Raw genomic sequence first — 16,280 nt, 5'->3', positions numbered from 1 at the left:
ACCCACCCCCTGTGTACTATATACATCTATCCTCCCCTATAATCACCTGTCAATCACCTGTCAATCACAAATCAATCACCCCCTGTCACCACCTGTGACTGCTACCTATCAGAACAGACCCTAACCCTGCCCCTTGCGGGCGTCTGATCACCCACCCACACCCTCAGATCGCCCGCAGACCCGCCGTCAGATCACCTCCCAAGTGCATTGTTTACATCTGTTCTCTCCTCTAAACTCCCACTAATCACCCATCAATCACCCCCTGTCCCTTTGCGGGCACCCAATCACCCGGCACACCCTCAAATAGCCCCCAAGACCCCCTCTGATCAACTCGCCAGTGCACTGCTTGCATATATTCTCGCTTGTAATCACCTTCTGATCACCTATCAATCACCCCGTCACCCCCTGTCACCACCTGTCACTGCTACCCATCAGATTAGACCCTAATCTTCCCCTTGCGGGCACCAAATCACCCATCAATCACCCATCAATCACCCCCTGTCACCACCTGTCACTGATACCCATCATACCCATCAGATCAGACACTCATCTGCCCCTTGCGGGCACCCAATGACCGGCACACACCCCCAGATCGCCCTCAGATACCCCCGATCACCTCCCCAGTGCATTGCTTGTATCTATTCCCCCCTCTATTCACACCCTGAGACACAATTCAATCACCTCCTGTCACCCCCTAGCACACCTACCCATCAAATCAGGCCCTAATTTTCCCCGTGTGGGCTCCCGATCACTCGGCCAAACCCTCACCCGACCCACCGCAGTGACAGAATTTTTTTTTACTGATCACTGCTGGTACGACTCAATTGTGGCGAGACCAACCGTTATGCCACACAATACGCAACCGCCAATCCAAGAAGCTACTATGCCCAGCCTCACTGATACCCATCATACCCATCAGATCAGACACTCATCTGCCCCTTGCGGGCACCCAATGACTGGCCCACACCCTCAGACCCCCTTCCGATCACCTACCCAGTGCATTGATTGCATCTATTCTCCCCTCTAATTACCCACTGAGACACCCATCAATCACCACCTGTCACCCCCTAGCACTCCTATCCATCAGATCAGGCCCTAATCTGCCCCCCTGCAGGCTTCTGATCACCCGGCCAAACCCTCACCCGCCCCACCGCAGTGACAGAATTTTTTTTACTGATCACTGCTGGTACGACTCAATTGTGGCGAGACCAACCATTATACCACACAATACGCAACCGCCAATCCAAGAAGCTACTATGCCCAGCCTTTTCGGTGGAAGCCACTCCAATATTCCCAAAGTAACATTTTTTGGGGCCTTCTCCTTAACATGGGTTTAGTCAAAAATAATGTATTGCGGTCTTATTGGTCTACGCACCCAATACATCACATGCCCATGTTCTCTGCTGCCATGTCCAGGTCACGATTTGAGAACATCCTGCGCTTCCTGCACTTCAGTGCCAATACAACCTGTCATCTAAGAGGCCACCCTGCTTATGACTGGTTCCAAAAAATTCGGCCCCTCATAGACCACCTGTCATCAAAATTTGCAATTGCTTATACCTTTGAACAGGCATTTTGAGGCATTTGGTTTCCAGACTACTCCTCACGGTTTTGGGCCCCTAAAATGCCAGGGCAATATAGGAACCCCACCAAGTGACCCCATTTTAGAAAGAAGACACCCCTAGGTATTCCGTTAGGTGTATTATGAGCTCATAGAAGATTTTATTTTTTGTCATAAGTTAGTGGAAAATGACACTTTGTGAAAAAAAAAAACCCAATAAAAATCAATTTCCGCTAACTTGTGACAAAAAATAAAATCTTCTATGAGCTCACCATACTCCTAACGGAATACCTTGGGGTATCTTCTTTCTAAAATGGGGTCACTTGTGGGGTTCCTATACTGCCCTGGCATTTTAGGGGCCCTAAACCGTTAGTAGCCTAGAAACCAAATGCTTCAAAATGACCTGTGAATAGGTAGTTGGGCCCCTTAGCGCACCTAAGCTGCACAAAAAGTGTCACACGTGGTATTACCGTATTCAGGAGAAGTAGTATAATGTGTTTTGGAGTGTATTTTTTACACATATTCATGCTGGGTGGGAGAAATATCTCTGTAAATGACAATTTTTTTTTATTTTTTTTACACACTATTGTCCATTTACAGAGATATTTCTCCCACCCAGAATCGGTATGTGTAAAAATACATCCCAAAACACATTATACTACTTCTCCTGAGTACGGCGATACCACATGTGTGACACTTTTTTGCAGCCTAGGTGCGCTAAGGGGCCCAACGTCCTATTCACAGGTCATTTTGAGGCATTTGGTTTCTAGACTACTTCTCACGGTTTAGGGCCCCTAAAATGCCAGGGCAGTATAGGAACCCCACAAGTGACCGCATTTTAGAAAGAAGACATCCCAAGGTATTCTGTTAGTTTTATGGTGAGTTCATAGAAGATTTTATCTTTTTGTCACACGTTAGCGGAAAATGACAAAAAAACAGTAAAAATCTATTTCCGCTAACTTGTGACAAAAAATAAAATCTTCTATGAACTCACCATACTTCTAACAGAATACCTTGGGGTGTCTTCTTTCTAAAATGGGGTGATTTGTGGGGTTCCTAAACTGCCCTGGCATTTTAGGGGCCCTAAAGCATGAGGAGTAGTCTAGAAACCAAATGCCTCAAAATGACCTGTGAAATCCTAAAGGTACTCATAGGACGTTGGGCCCCTTAGCGCACCTAGGCTACAAAAAAGTGTTACACATGTGGTATCGCCGTACTCAGGAGAAGTAGTATAACGTGTTTTGGGGTGTATTTTTACACATGCCCATGCTGGGTGGGAAAAATCTCTCTGTAAATGGACAATTGTGTGTAAAAAAAAAAAATAAAAAAAAATCTCATTTACAGAGATATTTCTCCCACCCAGCATGGGTATGTGTAAAAATACACCGATACCACATGTGTGACCCCTTTTTGCAGCCTAGGTGCGCTAAGGGGCCCAACGTCCTATGAGCACTTTTATACTTTACAGGGGTGCTTACAATTTAGCACCCCACAAAATGCCAGGACAGTAAACACACCCCACAAATGACCCCATTGTGGAAAGTAGACACCCCAAGGTATTCAGAGAAGGGCATGGTGAATCTGTGGCAGATTTCTTTTTTTTGTCACAAGTTAGCAGAAATGGAAACTTTTTTTGTTTTATCTTTGTTTCAAAGTGTCATTTTCCGCTAACTTGTGACAAAAAACAAAATCTTCTATGAACTCACCATGCCTCTTAGTGAATACTTTGGGATGTCTTCTTTCCAAAATGGGGTCATTTGGGGGGTATTTATACTATCCTGGAATTTTAGCACCTCATGAAACCTGACAGGTGTTCAGAAAAGTCAGAGATGCTTCAAAATGGTAAATTCACTTTTGGCACCATAGTTTGTAAACGCTATAACTTTTACCCAAACCAATAAATATACACTGAATGTTTTTGTTTTTTTAATCAAAGACATGTAGCAGAATAAATTTGGACAAAAATGTATATAGAAATTTTACTTTATTTGAAAAATGTCAGTACAGAAAGTTAAAAAAATCATTTTTTTGACAAAATTCATGTCTTTTTTGATGAATATAATAAAAACTAAAAATCACAGCAGCAATCAAATAGCACCAAAAGAAAGCTGTATTAGTGACAAGAAAAGGAGGCAAAATTCATTTAGATGGTAGGTTGTATGACCGAGCACTAAACCGTAAAAGCTGCAGTGGTCTGAATGGAAAAAAAAGGTTCTGGTCCTTACGGGGGAAGAAAGACTGTGGTCCTCAAGTGGTTAAACTGACTTTTTTTTTGAGTTTAAAAAAAAAAATTTCTTTGCATTTTTAAAATCGATTTGCTCAAAAACTACAAGGTCTTTTTGAAAAATTATTACTTTGACTAGTACCCACTATTCTCCTTAACATATGTAGCAGTTTTGATAGCAATAGTATGTATGGGACTTGCTATTCACCGCCAAAGTCATTGCCAAATATACTGCCTATTCACCGCCAAAGTCGGCGCGTAAATTCATGCATAATTACGAATGCTTATAGAAAGTCAATTAACCTTTTAAAGACCGCTCCATGCCAATTGGCGTGGTCGCAACGGCTGCCCCAGGACCGCTAAACGCCAATTGGCGTGAAGTCCTAGGCCGTGATTTTGCAGGCGATTGCGCATACAGATGCATGCGCATCTCCGCTTGAATGACGGAGCTCCGCTCTGTCATCAGTCCCGCTAGGAGACTGTTAGATGGCGAAACTTCTCGTCTATTTACTCTGTTCAGTGCTGAGATCTACGGCAGCGGTGTACTGGGGACAGTGTGACACGGCTGTCCCCCTGGCAGGCTCAGGAGAGATCAGCTGTCAGAGGCTGATGCCTCTGACAGCCGATCACGGTGATTGGCTGGTGGGGAGAGGGAGACAGGGACAAAGTCCTCCAGCACCCTAGGCAGAGACACCAAAGTGCGCCCCCCATCCCTCCCACCCCAGCTGCCACACACTGACTGCTATTAGAGTAAGAGGCTCCCCAAGGCCCTCAACCACCCCCCCTTCCCCCCAACAACTTAAAAAGGCACTTAAGCCAGAAAAAAATGGAGTTTTACTCACCTGGGGCTTCTACCAGCCCCCTGCAGCAGTCCTGTGCCCTTGCAGCCACTCACTAATCCTCTGGTCCCCCGCTGCCAGCTAGTTTCGTTTTTGCCGTCAGACCCGATAGGACTGGCCACGCGTAGCTTTTTCCGCATTCCCGACTGTAATTAGCGCTATTGCGGGCCGCAATGCGTACAAAGATACGCGTTGCCGCATTACCAATGCATAGAAATGCGGCAACACATATTTTTGTACGCGTTGTGGCCCGCAATAGCGCTAATTACAGTAGGGAATGTGGAGAAAGCTACGCGTGGCCAGTCCTGTCGGGCCTGATGGCAAAACCGAAACTAGCTGACATCGGGGGACCAGAGGATTAGTGAGTGGCTGCGAAGGCACAGGATTGCTGCAGGGGGCTGGTAGAAGCCCCAGGTGAGTCAAACTCATTTTTTTTCTGGCTTAAGTGTCCCTTTAATCTCTAGTTATCTGGCTTGCAGTCACTGCCATGTATCCCCTTTCCTTATTTCTCTCTGCTTCAAACATGATAGGGGAATGATACACTGCGCCCTGAGGCTGGAGCATTTCTCGCCTCTGTCTTGCCCCCCCCCCCCCCCCCCTGGAGGCCTGCCCTCCAAATAAAAAAAAAAAAAAGCTATATTTATTTTTAAAAAATACAATCAAATATTTATAAAGAAAATAAATAAACACAGGATCAGTAATCACAGCCCACCAACAGAAAGCTCTGTTGGTGGGCAGAAAAGGGGGGGGGGATCACTTGTGTGCTGAGTTGTACGGCCCTGCAGGGAGGCCTTAAAGCTGCAGTGGCCTAAATTGTGAAAAATGGCCTGGTCACTAGCAGGGTGTAAACCTCTGGTCTTTAAGTGGTTAAATTTACAATTTGTAATTATGTATAGGCATAAACGCAAAAATGTACGCATACATTTGCATAATCGTAATTAGCTGATTACGATCATCTGTCCATAACACTGACTTGTACAATATTCCCTCCTTTTTTAGACTTCGAGCAACATAGACGAATTAGTAAATTCTATAAGAGATCTTAAGGTAATTTTTTTTCTTCTTATCTTTAAAATACAAAATATCCCTTGACCAGTGTTTTAGCTTAAAGATGATTATCTGTATAAAAACTAGAATGGGATCTATTTTTGTGGATGAATAATAATAATATTGGATTTATACAAACCTTTTAATTATGCACAACACATCAATGACTCCAGTAAGACTCCACTTTTATTTTACTTTAAAGAGGAACCCAGGATTGAGGCTGGTTTCACAGTGGGACGTTACAGGCGCACGTTAGAGCAGCCTGTAACGCAGCCCACCGCACAGTAATGAAAAATCAATGGGGCTGTTCACAGTGCCCACGTTGCGTTACATTGTAACGCTGCGTCACAAGGCAACGTACTGCATGCAGTACTTTAGACGCGGCTGAGCCACGTTAGACTGCTTGCACATGCTCAGTAACGTTGGGGAGGAGCGGAGAGCGGCCAGGCACATGGCTAATTAATATGCACTGCACGTTGTGACGTGCAGTGTTTACTTCCTGGAGCGGCCGCTCTGTGCGGCGATTGGCCGGCGGGACCACGTGATGCCGCATGCGCACAAGAGTGCGCATCACAGCATCACTGACGCCAGAGTGAGCTGCACAACGCGGCTCACTCTGACGTCCAGATCCAGCACCACCAGGCGTTCCGTTAGGGGGACGTTATGCGACCTTAACGCCCCCTCTAACGCAACGTCCTGGTGTAAAATTAGCCAAAAACGTCATTTCAATTAGTAGCTGATATTCCTTTTTCCATGAGAAATATTTACCTTTTCTCAAATAGGTCATCAGCGGGGCCTGTGTGGCAGATATTGTGGTGAAGCCCCTCCCACAGTGTGATGTCATGACCTGGGTCCTGGCAGTTTGCTGCCTGTGAACCTCATTGCATTGTGGGAAATAACAGCTGTTTCCAATTGCCAAGCAAGTAATATCTCCCTCAGTGCATAGAACTCTCAGTAACAGACATTCTGTACAGATCATCTGGCAGACTTAAATATGTCACCACCAGTGATACATTTCAGACTAGAAATCTGGGTGAGGAAAGATTTAACAATGATAAATGGATATTGTATTGTATACTGTTTAGCGGTAAAAGCAGGTGGCGTAAATCCTACGCCGCGTCAGGCTTAGGCAGCCACAAGTGTGGTGTAGGATTTGCTATGTGTGGTCCCCACTCCCAGGAGGTTAAACAAAATGAAATGCTCTGCTAGTGTTAGAAAAATAGTCTCATATTGTTTCCAATACAGGAAGAGTTAAGAAACATCAGTTGTTATCTTTTGCAAGAGAGCTTCTCTGAGCTCTCCGACCCAACTTGGGTTGGCTACAGTGCTGTATTCTGAAGCACTTATACATCAAAGAAACAGTGACAGACAGCTTTAGATAAGGTTTTACTACAGGGAAGTTCAAAGGGTCATTAGCTCTGCTCTCTTAAATAGTTTAAAATACAGAGTGTGGTTTGCAAATTGCAAATATAAGAGAATGATGCAATGTTATAAAAGAAAAGCTATACAAGTGAAAATAAAAATATTTTATATTCTTTGCTACTAATGTTCTATTAACCACTTTGTCCTCCTTGACGTAGTTATACTTCAAGGATGACATGCGCGCTCCCGCGGCCGTTCGCGCGCATGTACGCGCGCTCCCGGCCATGGATTCGTTATCCCAGGAATCAATGAATAGGGCTATGGTGCCCGATCACTGATTCCTCTCCCCCGCAGAAAAAGCGACAGCTTCTCTCGGAAGCTTCGCTTTTTCTGACTCCTATGTCCCTCCAAGCGTACATTGTACGCTTAGTGTGACGTCATGTAAACAAACTCAAGGTTGCCATCTTGTGGCTAAAAAGTAAAACTACATCTAAAAGTAAAAAAACATTAAAATGCACATATATTTCCCCAAATAAAACACTATTTACATCCCACCCTCCCAAAAATACCCACATAAAATGTTTATGTAACGATTGTGGAATTCTTTCCGTAGTCAGCGCACAGGATGCGCGCTGACACTGCGGAAATCATCCACAAGCGTATAATCTGAGAGAACCCAGCAAAAGGTGCAATGCACCTGTAGAGGGGAATTCCTGCCGGCAGATGGAGCCGTGGAGTGCAGAGGAACAGGTCCTCTGCACAGCCACAGATGCCAGATAGGGTTTGTACGAGTAGAAGCAATGCAGGGCAAGATAGCCCTTAAAGAGAGAGCACACAGCGACAGGGTGTATGTGTGTCCACCAATCTAGTCGCCATCCAGCGACGATGAACCCACAACCGTTAAGATCAGGTGGGAAAGCAATCGCAAGAGATGGCTATTGCTAACAGCGACACAAGACTGAATAAGCACAGAGAAGGAATGTATTTATGTCCACCAATGTCGTCGCCAACCTGCGACGGTGAACACACAACAGTGGAAACCAAGTGAAAACGCAATCGCAAGAGATGCGATTGCCAATGAGAATGAGCACAGCAAACAACAATGAGAAGATAAGGAAAATAACAAACGCTAGCTAAACGCGAACACCGCACTCATTCGCAACAGCGAACGCGTTTACGGCACGGTCTCCGCACGATAAGCGCAACAGAGACAAGCACGCCACCCTCACTAACCAACGCGACACAAACACGAAACAGAGAACGTGAACGCTTGCTTAACGGTTACCCCACCGAGCCTACAGCAAGCGTTTGTATCAGACAAGACAGAGAGAAGGAGCAGCCAGCAGCAACCGCAGCTCTGGCCTACACTCCCAGACAGAGTTCAAAAGGAACCACCGCTGCTACCGCTAGAGCGAGTGCGATCCAGACAGACAAACGAACAGAAACAGGAATAGGTCAGATAAGATCCACCGCTCTTCCACCAGAGCGAGTGCGATCTAGGTTCAGGGACAGGACAGGAAGGATCCACTGCTCTTTCCGCCAGAGCGAGTGTGAACCAAGTAGGGAAACAGAGTTAGCAGGATCCACTGCTCTTTCCGCCAGAGCAAGTGTGATCTAGGTTCTGGAACAAACGATTCACCATTGCCAACCGCTGGCGACAGTGCAATCGCAAGGACAAACAGAAGACAGAACAGGCAATACAAATAATACAACCTGACTGTACTAGAGGGATGCCTAATGCAGTCCCCAGGAATACTCTAAGATAATCTTTAGCAAACAATAGCAAGGCTGACACTCCAGGATTGTTTCAACAGTAACAAACCATGATGACCAGCAAAGGATTGTGGGATCACATGGTATTTATGCTGCAAGTCTTCAAGGGAGGCGACTTGGCAATTTGCATAATCAGTATATGCAAATGCCTCAGCAGCAGAGCAGGTCTGAAGCTTGCAAAGCAAAGACAGGTCTATTATCCAGAGACCTGCATCCCACAGACTCAAGGAATGGTCAAACAGCTGTCTGCCTGTGCAGCCAGCTGAGCGGATCATTACAGTTTAATAAAAAAATACAAAAAACATTACAATAAAAAACAAACAAACACATAAATATTTACCTAAGGGTCTAAACTTTTTAAATATCTATGTAAAGATGAAATATTTCTATATATATTTTTTTATAAGCTTGTAAATAGTGAAAAAAAAACGGAAAAAATACTCTTTTATTTCCAAATAAAATAATGTCGCCATAAATTGTGATAGGGACATAATTGAAACGGTGAAATAACCGGGACAAATGGGCAAATACAATACGTGGGTTTTAATTATGGAGGCATGTATTATTTTAAAACTATAATGGCCGAAAACTGAGAAATAATGAATTTTTTCAGTTTTTTTCTTATTCTTTCTGTTAAAATGCATTTACAGTAAGGTAGCTTTTAGCAAAATGTACCACCCAAAGAAAGCCTAATTGGTCGCGGAAAAAACAAGATATAGACCAGTTCATTGTGATAAGTAGTGATAAAGTTATAGGCTAATGAATGGGAGTTGAACATTGCTCGGATGCATAAAGTGAAAACGACTGAGGGCTTAAGTGGTTAATTATCCGTACTACACATAAAACTCATTATATCATACGGTTTTTTTTCACTTCGGTGTCACTTTAAATGAATAATAGTGTAAAGCATAATTAGTGCTGAGCAGTGCTCTCATTTTGTCATTACTACTTAGGGTTGGTCAATGACATACAACTCGTTCCGATTTGATGCCGGATTATGCAAATTATGTGTGCAGCTTAAAAATGTACCAATCGAATCCTGCCACGGTGGAATGCGATTGGTCCATTTTCAAGATGTGTACGTATAATTTGCATAATCCTGCATCAACTCGTAACAATTTGCACCTCACTGACGATCCCTATTCCTAATTTGTTATATTTTTTATAAAGAATTCGCCCAAAAATAAACAAAAAAACAAAAGGAAAGGTTATACTGTAGCTCAGCAGTGCTGTCAAGAACAAAATATTGATTAACATTTTTTTAGTACACCAGAGTAATCAAGCAGCTCGGGGTGACCCAAAACCACAAGGAAAGTATATACTTCCCTTGTGGTTTTGAGTCACCCTGAGCTGCTTGGTTACTCTGTTGTATTGGTCCAAGCCCTATCCTATAGAACCATATCTATCCCTGCCGTGCACTGAGGAGAACCAAATGTCAGAAACAGGCTGCCTGCGTATGGGGTTGGTGTGGTTCTGTAAAATGTAAAGCTATAGGCTTGCTAGACACCAGCAGCTCTATATGCAAGCCTGGCTTCAGGGACATAAAGAGATAACTTGCATATTCTGTAGTGGTGCATTGTGGGTAACCACGGATGTTCACTTAAAGCTAAATTATCACAATTTCCTTCTGTTTTAAGAAGACAAACATCACTAAGCAATGTTTTAGTACATATCTCACAAACCCCTATCACAACACACTTTAAGAGTTCTGTTCTTTTACAGATGGTGACAGGATTACGTCTGGAAAGTCTTCTGGGGGGCGACACAACAGTTGTATGTATCTGATCCATTGATTATCTTGACTTTCTTTAACTACTGTACTTAAAGACCGCTCCACGCCAATTGGCAGCCCCAGGGATGACTAATGCCAATTGGCGTGCAGTCCTGGGGGTGTGTTTTGCAGTAGATAGCGCGTGTCGATGTGCACGCATCTCCACTTGAATGACGAAGCTCTGCTGTGAGACTAAATTTTTCTACCCAAAAGTTGGGAAATAAAGTCACTGCGTATTATAGTCCAAATGCAGGGCGTTCCTGACTTGTGAATGCCTGACAATACGAACCTCCAATCCGCCGCAGTGTCGGGGACTCCCTGTACTGTTCCCATGCAGAGGAGAATATGGGGACAAATGGAAGACACGGGGGACACAAAGGCGCATAGTGGAAGACACAAGGAGGATAGAGGGGGACACAAGAGGACACAGTGGGGACACAAGGGGGACACAAAGAGGCATAGAGGAGGACACAAAGGGGACACAAAGGGGCATAAAGGAGGACACAAAGGGGCATAGAGGAGGATACAAGGGGGACACAAAGGGGTATAGAGGAGGATACAAGGGGGACACAAAGGGGCATAGAGGAGGACACAAAGGGGCATAGAGGAGGATACAAGGGGGACACAAAGGGGCATAGAGGAGGACACAAAGGAGCATAGAGGAGGATGGGGGACACAAAGGGGCACAGAGGAGGACACAAGGGGGACACAAGAGGTACAAGGGGGGATGAGGTACAAAGGAGGCATAATCCACAAGATGCCCCTTCACCATGGATGCACAAGGTTTAGTATATATATATTTTTCCCCCTGGTTTTGTCCTCTAAACCTAGGTGCGCCTTATGGTCAGGAGTGTCTCATAGTCTGAAAAATACGGTAATTGTGCAGTTGCTTTCTTGGGACCAAAGAACAATATTATGGTTTCTTAGCTTATTTGCATAATTTTCAGAATTACATTTATTTGAACATAATTTACATTCATTTGATCATCATTAGTGAGTCGGTATCGCTTGGGTTGAGCTTGGGCCAGTTCCTATTCATGGAATAAACTCCAGCAGATGTTTGGGATGCTGGTTTGATCAGATTTTTCTTTAAAGTGGACCTGAACTCTTGCACTAGACAGAAGGAAATCAGAGAGAAATGCACCCTGTATGTATTTAGCGGGTTTAGCCTAATTCCCTCTCATCTGTGACTAATCACAAGTTGTAATTTGATCTCCCAGCTGTGTCATCTGACTGCCACAGCAGAGCAGCTAATTTGTAAACACAGGATCTTAACCCAATGTCTGCTTCCATGAAAGCAGGAAGTAGACATTCTACAGATTTATTGCAGGATTTGTATCAGCAGAACAAAGAAATATTTTTCTTTAAAAGTTAGTATGTTGTTGCTTATCTTTTAAAGCAGAAAGGAAGTTCTGAGTTCAGGTCCGCTTTAACTGTGGCTATTTGTCTCTATCAGCACCACTTTAAATAACACTGCAAGAGCCTCTATGTCTTTATGAATCACAATCCCCTTGGTGGTAATGGGAGGAGGACAGCGTTGAAGCATAAAGAGGCATTTTAAAAACAAGGAGCCCTATTCAATTACATTTATTCCTGAGTTTTCTCCCTGGAGATATTTCTATTTCTCAACAATAAAGCATCTTTTAAAGGACATCTGTAACTTAAAGTGGTCTGAAACTCAGCCTTTCCTTTTTACTCCTAACCTCCTTAGCGGTAATCCCGAGTCACGCTCGGGATAATAATCCACAACTCAGAGCGGTAATCCTGAGCCTGAGTGAGTTATATGATGGGCTGCTGCAGATCTCTCTGTCCTCACACATTTTTGACACGGCTGAAATTAATTGATGGGTCTGAATTGTGAAAGGTGTGGTCCTGCAGGTAGAACACATTCCTCTCTCTCTCGGTCCATCCTAAACACTGGCATGGATCTGGCCCTCCAGGCCTGGAGTTCAACACCTGTGCATTTAAGGAAACCAGAGCTGAGATAAGCTAAAAGTTTTATACATACCTGGGGCTTCCTCCAGCCCCATGCGCACGGATCGCTCCCACGTCGACGTACTCAGTCCTCTCCCTCTTCGGTACCGGGTCCCATAACTTTAGCCAGTCTGCGCAAAAGAAGTACGGCCTCTACGTATCTCCCCGAGAGACTCTTTTCTTTGCTACTAATGTTCTATTCAATATCCCAACTACACATACAATTTATATCACAAGTTATTTTTTCGATTCAGCGTCTTTTTTATTGAATAGGGGTCAGTGTGAGGACATTTTTCCACCAAAGTGTATCACAATTCTGCCCTATTTGCTCATAGGAGGCACCGGGGTGTAACAAAAACCCCTATCTATATGAATAATGTAGATCCAGTAGTACCAGTAAACTGTAACATCGTATTTCTTACATTCCAATTATGCTAAATAATGTAACAGAAGACTTTATATATAGCAGAACCCTTACCCTATAAATTAGAGGATTATTTTAGACCTGGTGAAAAATGTGCAATGAGAAAATAACTATTAGACCCCCCAAAAATGGGTTTATTGGTTCCTTTTTTAGAAAAATACTGCTGTCAGCTTACTCTAACCATCCTCTGCTTAGGATATAACTATTTATACATACTGCATATGAGGCCGCCACTTTGTTGGGCAACAGATATTATTATTATTATTATTTATTGTATTTATAAAGCGCCAACATATTACGCAGCGCTGGAAAATAAATATATACAATGATACAAGGATGACATACATAGGGTTATACACATAGAACAAAGTTATACATACAAATTGTACAAAATACATGATCATGCAATATGGGCTGGTTAGGTAGGCCCAGTAATACAAGTACAGGCTGTCATAGGACAGGAGCACATGATCCTGTAGATTACACTAGGGAGTGGAGGACCCTGCCAGAGGCTTACAATCTAAAGGGAGGGGTGGAAACACTAGGGGGGGCTGTTAAATATTCCTTAGAGAGTTACTGTGTGGTAGGAGGTGGGTAGGCCATCATAAAGAGGTGGGTTTTGAGGGCTTGCTTGAATGTGTTGAAAGAGGGAGCAAGTCTGATGGGTGGTGGAAGGGCATTCCAGAGGGTGGGGGCAGCTCTTGAGAAATTCTGCAGGCGGGCATGGTAGTGTGAAATGCGCGGGGTGGTGAGGCGAAGGTCGTTGGAGGAACGGAGGGGGCGACCTGGTGTATACTTGTGAACAAGCTGCGAGATGTAGGTAGGGCATGTTTTGTGCACAGATTTATACGCCAGGCATAGGATCTTGAAACTTATCCTGAGACGGATAGGGAGCCAGTGCATGGATTCACAAAGGGGAGATGTGGATGCAGAGCGGTGCGAAGAATGGATGAGTCTTGCAGCCGCGTTCATCACTGATTGAAGGGGGGCAGTGCGTTTCAGGGGGAGGCCAGAAAGGAGTGAGTTACAGTAATCAAGGCGGGAGATGATGAGGGCATGGATGAGCAGTTTGGTCGTGTCCGGGGTTAAGAATGGGCGGATCTTGGAGATATTACGGAGGTGGAAATTGCAGGCTCTTGTGATGTTTTGGATGTGTGGGATGAAGGAGAGGTCAGAGTCCAAGGTGACACCCAGGCAGCGGGCCTGGGAGGTAGGGAGAATGGTTGTGTTGTCGATTGTGAGGTGGAAACCTGGGATGGGTGCAGCAGCATGGGGTGGAAGGATCAGGAGCTCAGTTTTGTCTAGGTTAAGCTTTAGGAACCTAGCTGACATCCAGGAGGAAATTGCTGAGAGACACGAGGAGACCTTGTTTATGGTGGTGGCTGAGAGATCGGGGGTATGGAGGTAAATCTGAGTGTCATCTGCATAAAGGTGGTAATTGAAGCCCAGGGAGGAGATAAGCTTGCCAATTGAGGAAGTGTATATGGAGAAAAGAAGGGGGCCTAGAACAGAGCCCTGGGGGACCCCAACTGAAAGGGGGGCAGGAGTTGAGGAGGAGCCATTGAAGGAAGTGGTGAAGGAGCGATTGGATAGGTAGGAGGAGATCCAGGCCAAGGCAAGCCCATGGATGCCCATGGACTGTAGTGATTGGAGGAGGAGGGAGTGGTCAACAGTGTCAAATGCTGCAGAGAGGTCAAGGAGGAGCAGGATGGAATAACTGCCTTTGGCCTTGGCAAGGGTAAGGTCGTTGACCACCTTGGCGAGGGCTGTTTCAGTTGAGTGCGCAGGTCGGAATCCAGACTGTAGGGGGTCAAGTAGGGCATTGGTGTTGATGTATTGGGTAATGCGCTGGTGGACTAGGCGTTCGAGGAGTTTAGAAGCATAGGGAAGGAGGGAGATTGGGCGGTAGTTTGAGGGTAGGGATGGGTCGAGTGAGGGTTTTTTCAGCAGGGGAAGCACAGTGGCCTGTTTGAATGCTTTGGGGAAGATGCCTGTGGAAAGGGAGAGATTGAACAAGGAGGTGAGGACTGGGGCCAGGTCAGAGAAGTGGGGACGAAGAGTATTCGCGGGTACCGGATCACAGGGAGAGGATGTGGGGGGGGGGGGGGGAAGCCACTAGCAGCAGGCTGACTTCATCAATGGTGGCAGGAGCAAAAGAGGCGAGGGGTGGATGAGACAAGGGAGCCGCTGGGAGGGAAGGCAAGGGGACAACCTGAGACGCATTGGTAAGGGAGGGATGGAGGGGGGAAATTTCATTGCGTATTGTTGCAATTTTAGTGGTGAAGTGGTTGGCAAGGTCATTGGCTGAGAGGGAGGAGCTGGGAGGGGGAGGAGTGGGGTTGAGGAGGGAATTGAAGGTAGCAAAAAGCTGTCGAGGGTTGGAAGCTTGGGTTACAATCAGTGCTGCAAAGTACCTTTGTTTAGCCTCGGAGAGGGCAGTGTGGAAGAGTAACAGTTTGGCCTTGTAATCTAGGAAGTCAGCATTGAGATGTGATTTCCTCCATTTCCGTTCGGCTGCTCGAGTTTCTTTCCTGAGGTTACGTGTGTGGGTGTTGTGCCAGGGTTGGGGGTTGGGGGGCTTGATAGGGCGGAAGATTGAGGGGGCAGCTTGATCTAAAGCAGATGAGAGGGCAAGGTTATATTGTGCAGCCGCTTCATTGGGGCATGTTAGGGTGGGTAGGTGGGAGGAGAGGGAGAGAAGGGGACTTGCTAGGACATTTGGGCTGAGATTACGTAGGTCTCTCTGCCATCGACCAGGCTGAGGGGTGGGGAGAGAAGTTGTTGGTGGGGAGATAGTGAAGGTGAGGAGGTGATGGTCAGAGATAGGGAAAGGTGCGATGTCCAGGTTGCTGAGGGAGGTGGACTTTGAGAATATGAGGTCAAGAGTATGACCAGCGCGGTGGGTGGTGGAATTTGTGTGCTGAGAGAGACCAAGGGATTTGGTGAGGGAGAGTAGCTGCTTGGCAGCAGTGGAGATAGGCTCATCGATAGGTAAGTTGAAATCCCCGAGTATGATGGTGGGGAGGTCAGATGACAGGATGTGGGGGAGCCAGGAGGCCAGGTTGTCCAGGAAGAGTGAAGTTGGAGCAGATGGGGGGTGATATAGGACCGCAATAATGGCTGGGAGAGGTTGGTACAGGCGGATTACATGGGCCTCGAAGGATGAGAAGTGCAGGGAAGGGGGCGGTGATAGGACCCGGAAGGTGCATGGTGCGGAGAGAAGCAGACCCACTCCTCCTCCAGACCTGTTGTCAGGTCTGGGGGTGTGACTGAGATGCAGTCCCCCATAGGAGAGAGCAGCGGCT

At 45.6% G+C, this 16,280-nt stretch overlaps 1 protein-coding gene across 4 annotated transcripts in view; it reads left to right on the top strand.

Annotated features, from left to right (window-relative positions):
* Window positions 1-16,280, top strand: part of LOC137564232 (WAG22 antigen-like) — a 97,070-nt gene that overhangs the window by 53,184 nt on the left and 27,606 nt on the right. For all 4 annotated transcript variants that reach the window (XM_068277831.1, XM_068277830.1, XM_068277832.1 and 1 more), the window contains 2 exons: window positions 5,624-5,671; window positions 10,529-10,579. In XM_068277831.1, coding sequence (XP_068133932.1) covers window positions 5,624-5,671; window positions 10,529-10,579 — 99 coding nt within the window. The remainder of the gene's footprint in view (window positions 1-5,623; window positions 5,672-10,528; window positions 10,580-16,280) is intronic.

Source organism: Hyperolius riggenbachi, chromosome 3 (genome assembly GCF_040937935.1).
Source record: "Hyperolius riggenbachi isolate aHypRig1 chromosome 3, aHypRig1.pri, whole genome shotgun sequence".
In the NCBI taxonomy this organism is placed as follows: Eukaryota; Metazoa; Chordata; class Amphibia; order Anura; family Hyperoliidae; genus Hyperolius; species Hyperolius riggenbachi.
The sequence above is the reverse complement of the archived record's forward strand: the minus strand, read 5'-3'. Positions and strand labels throughout refer to the sequence as shown.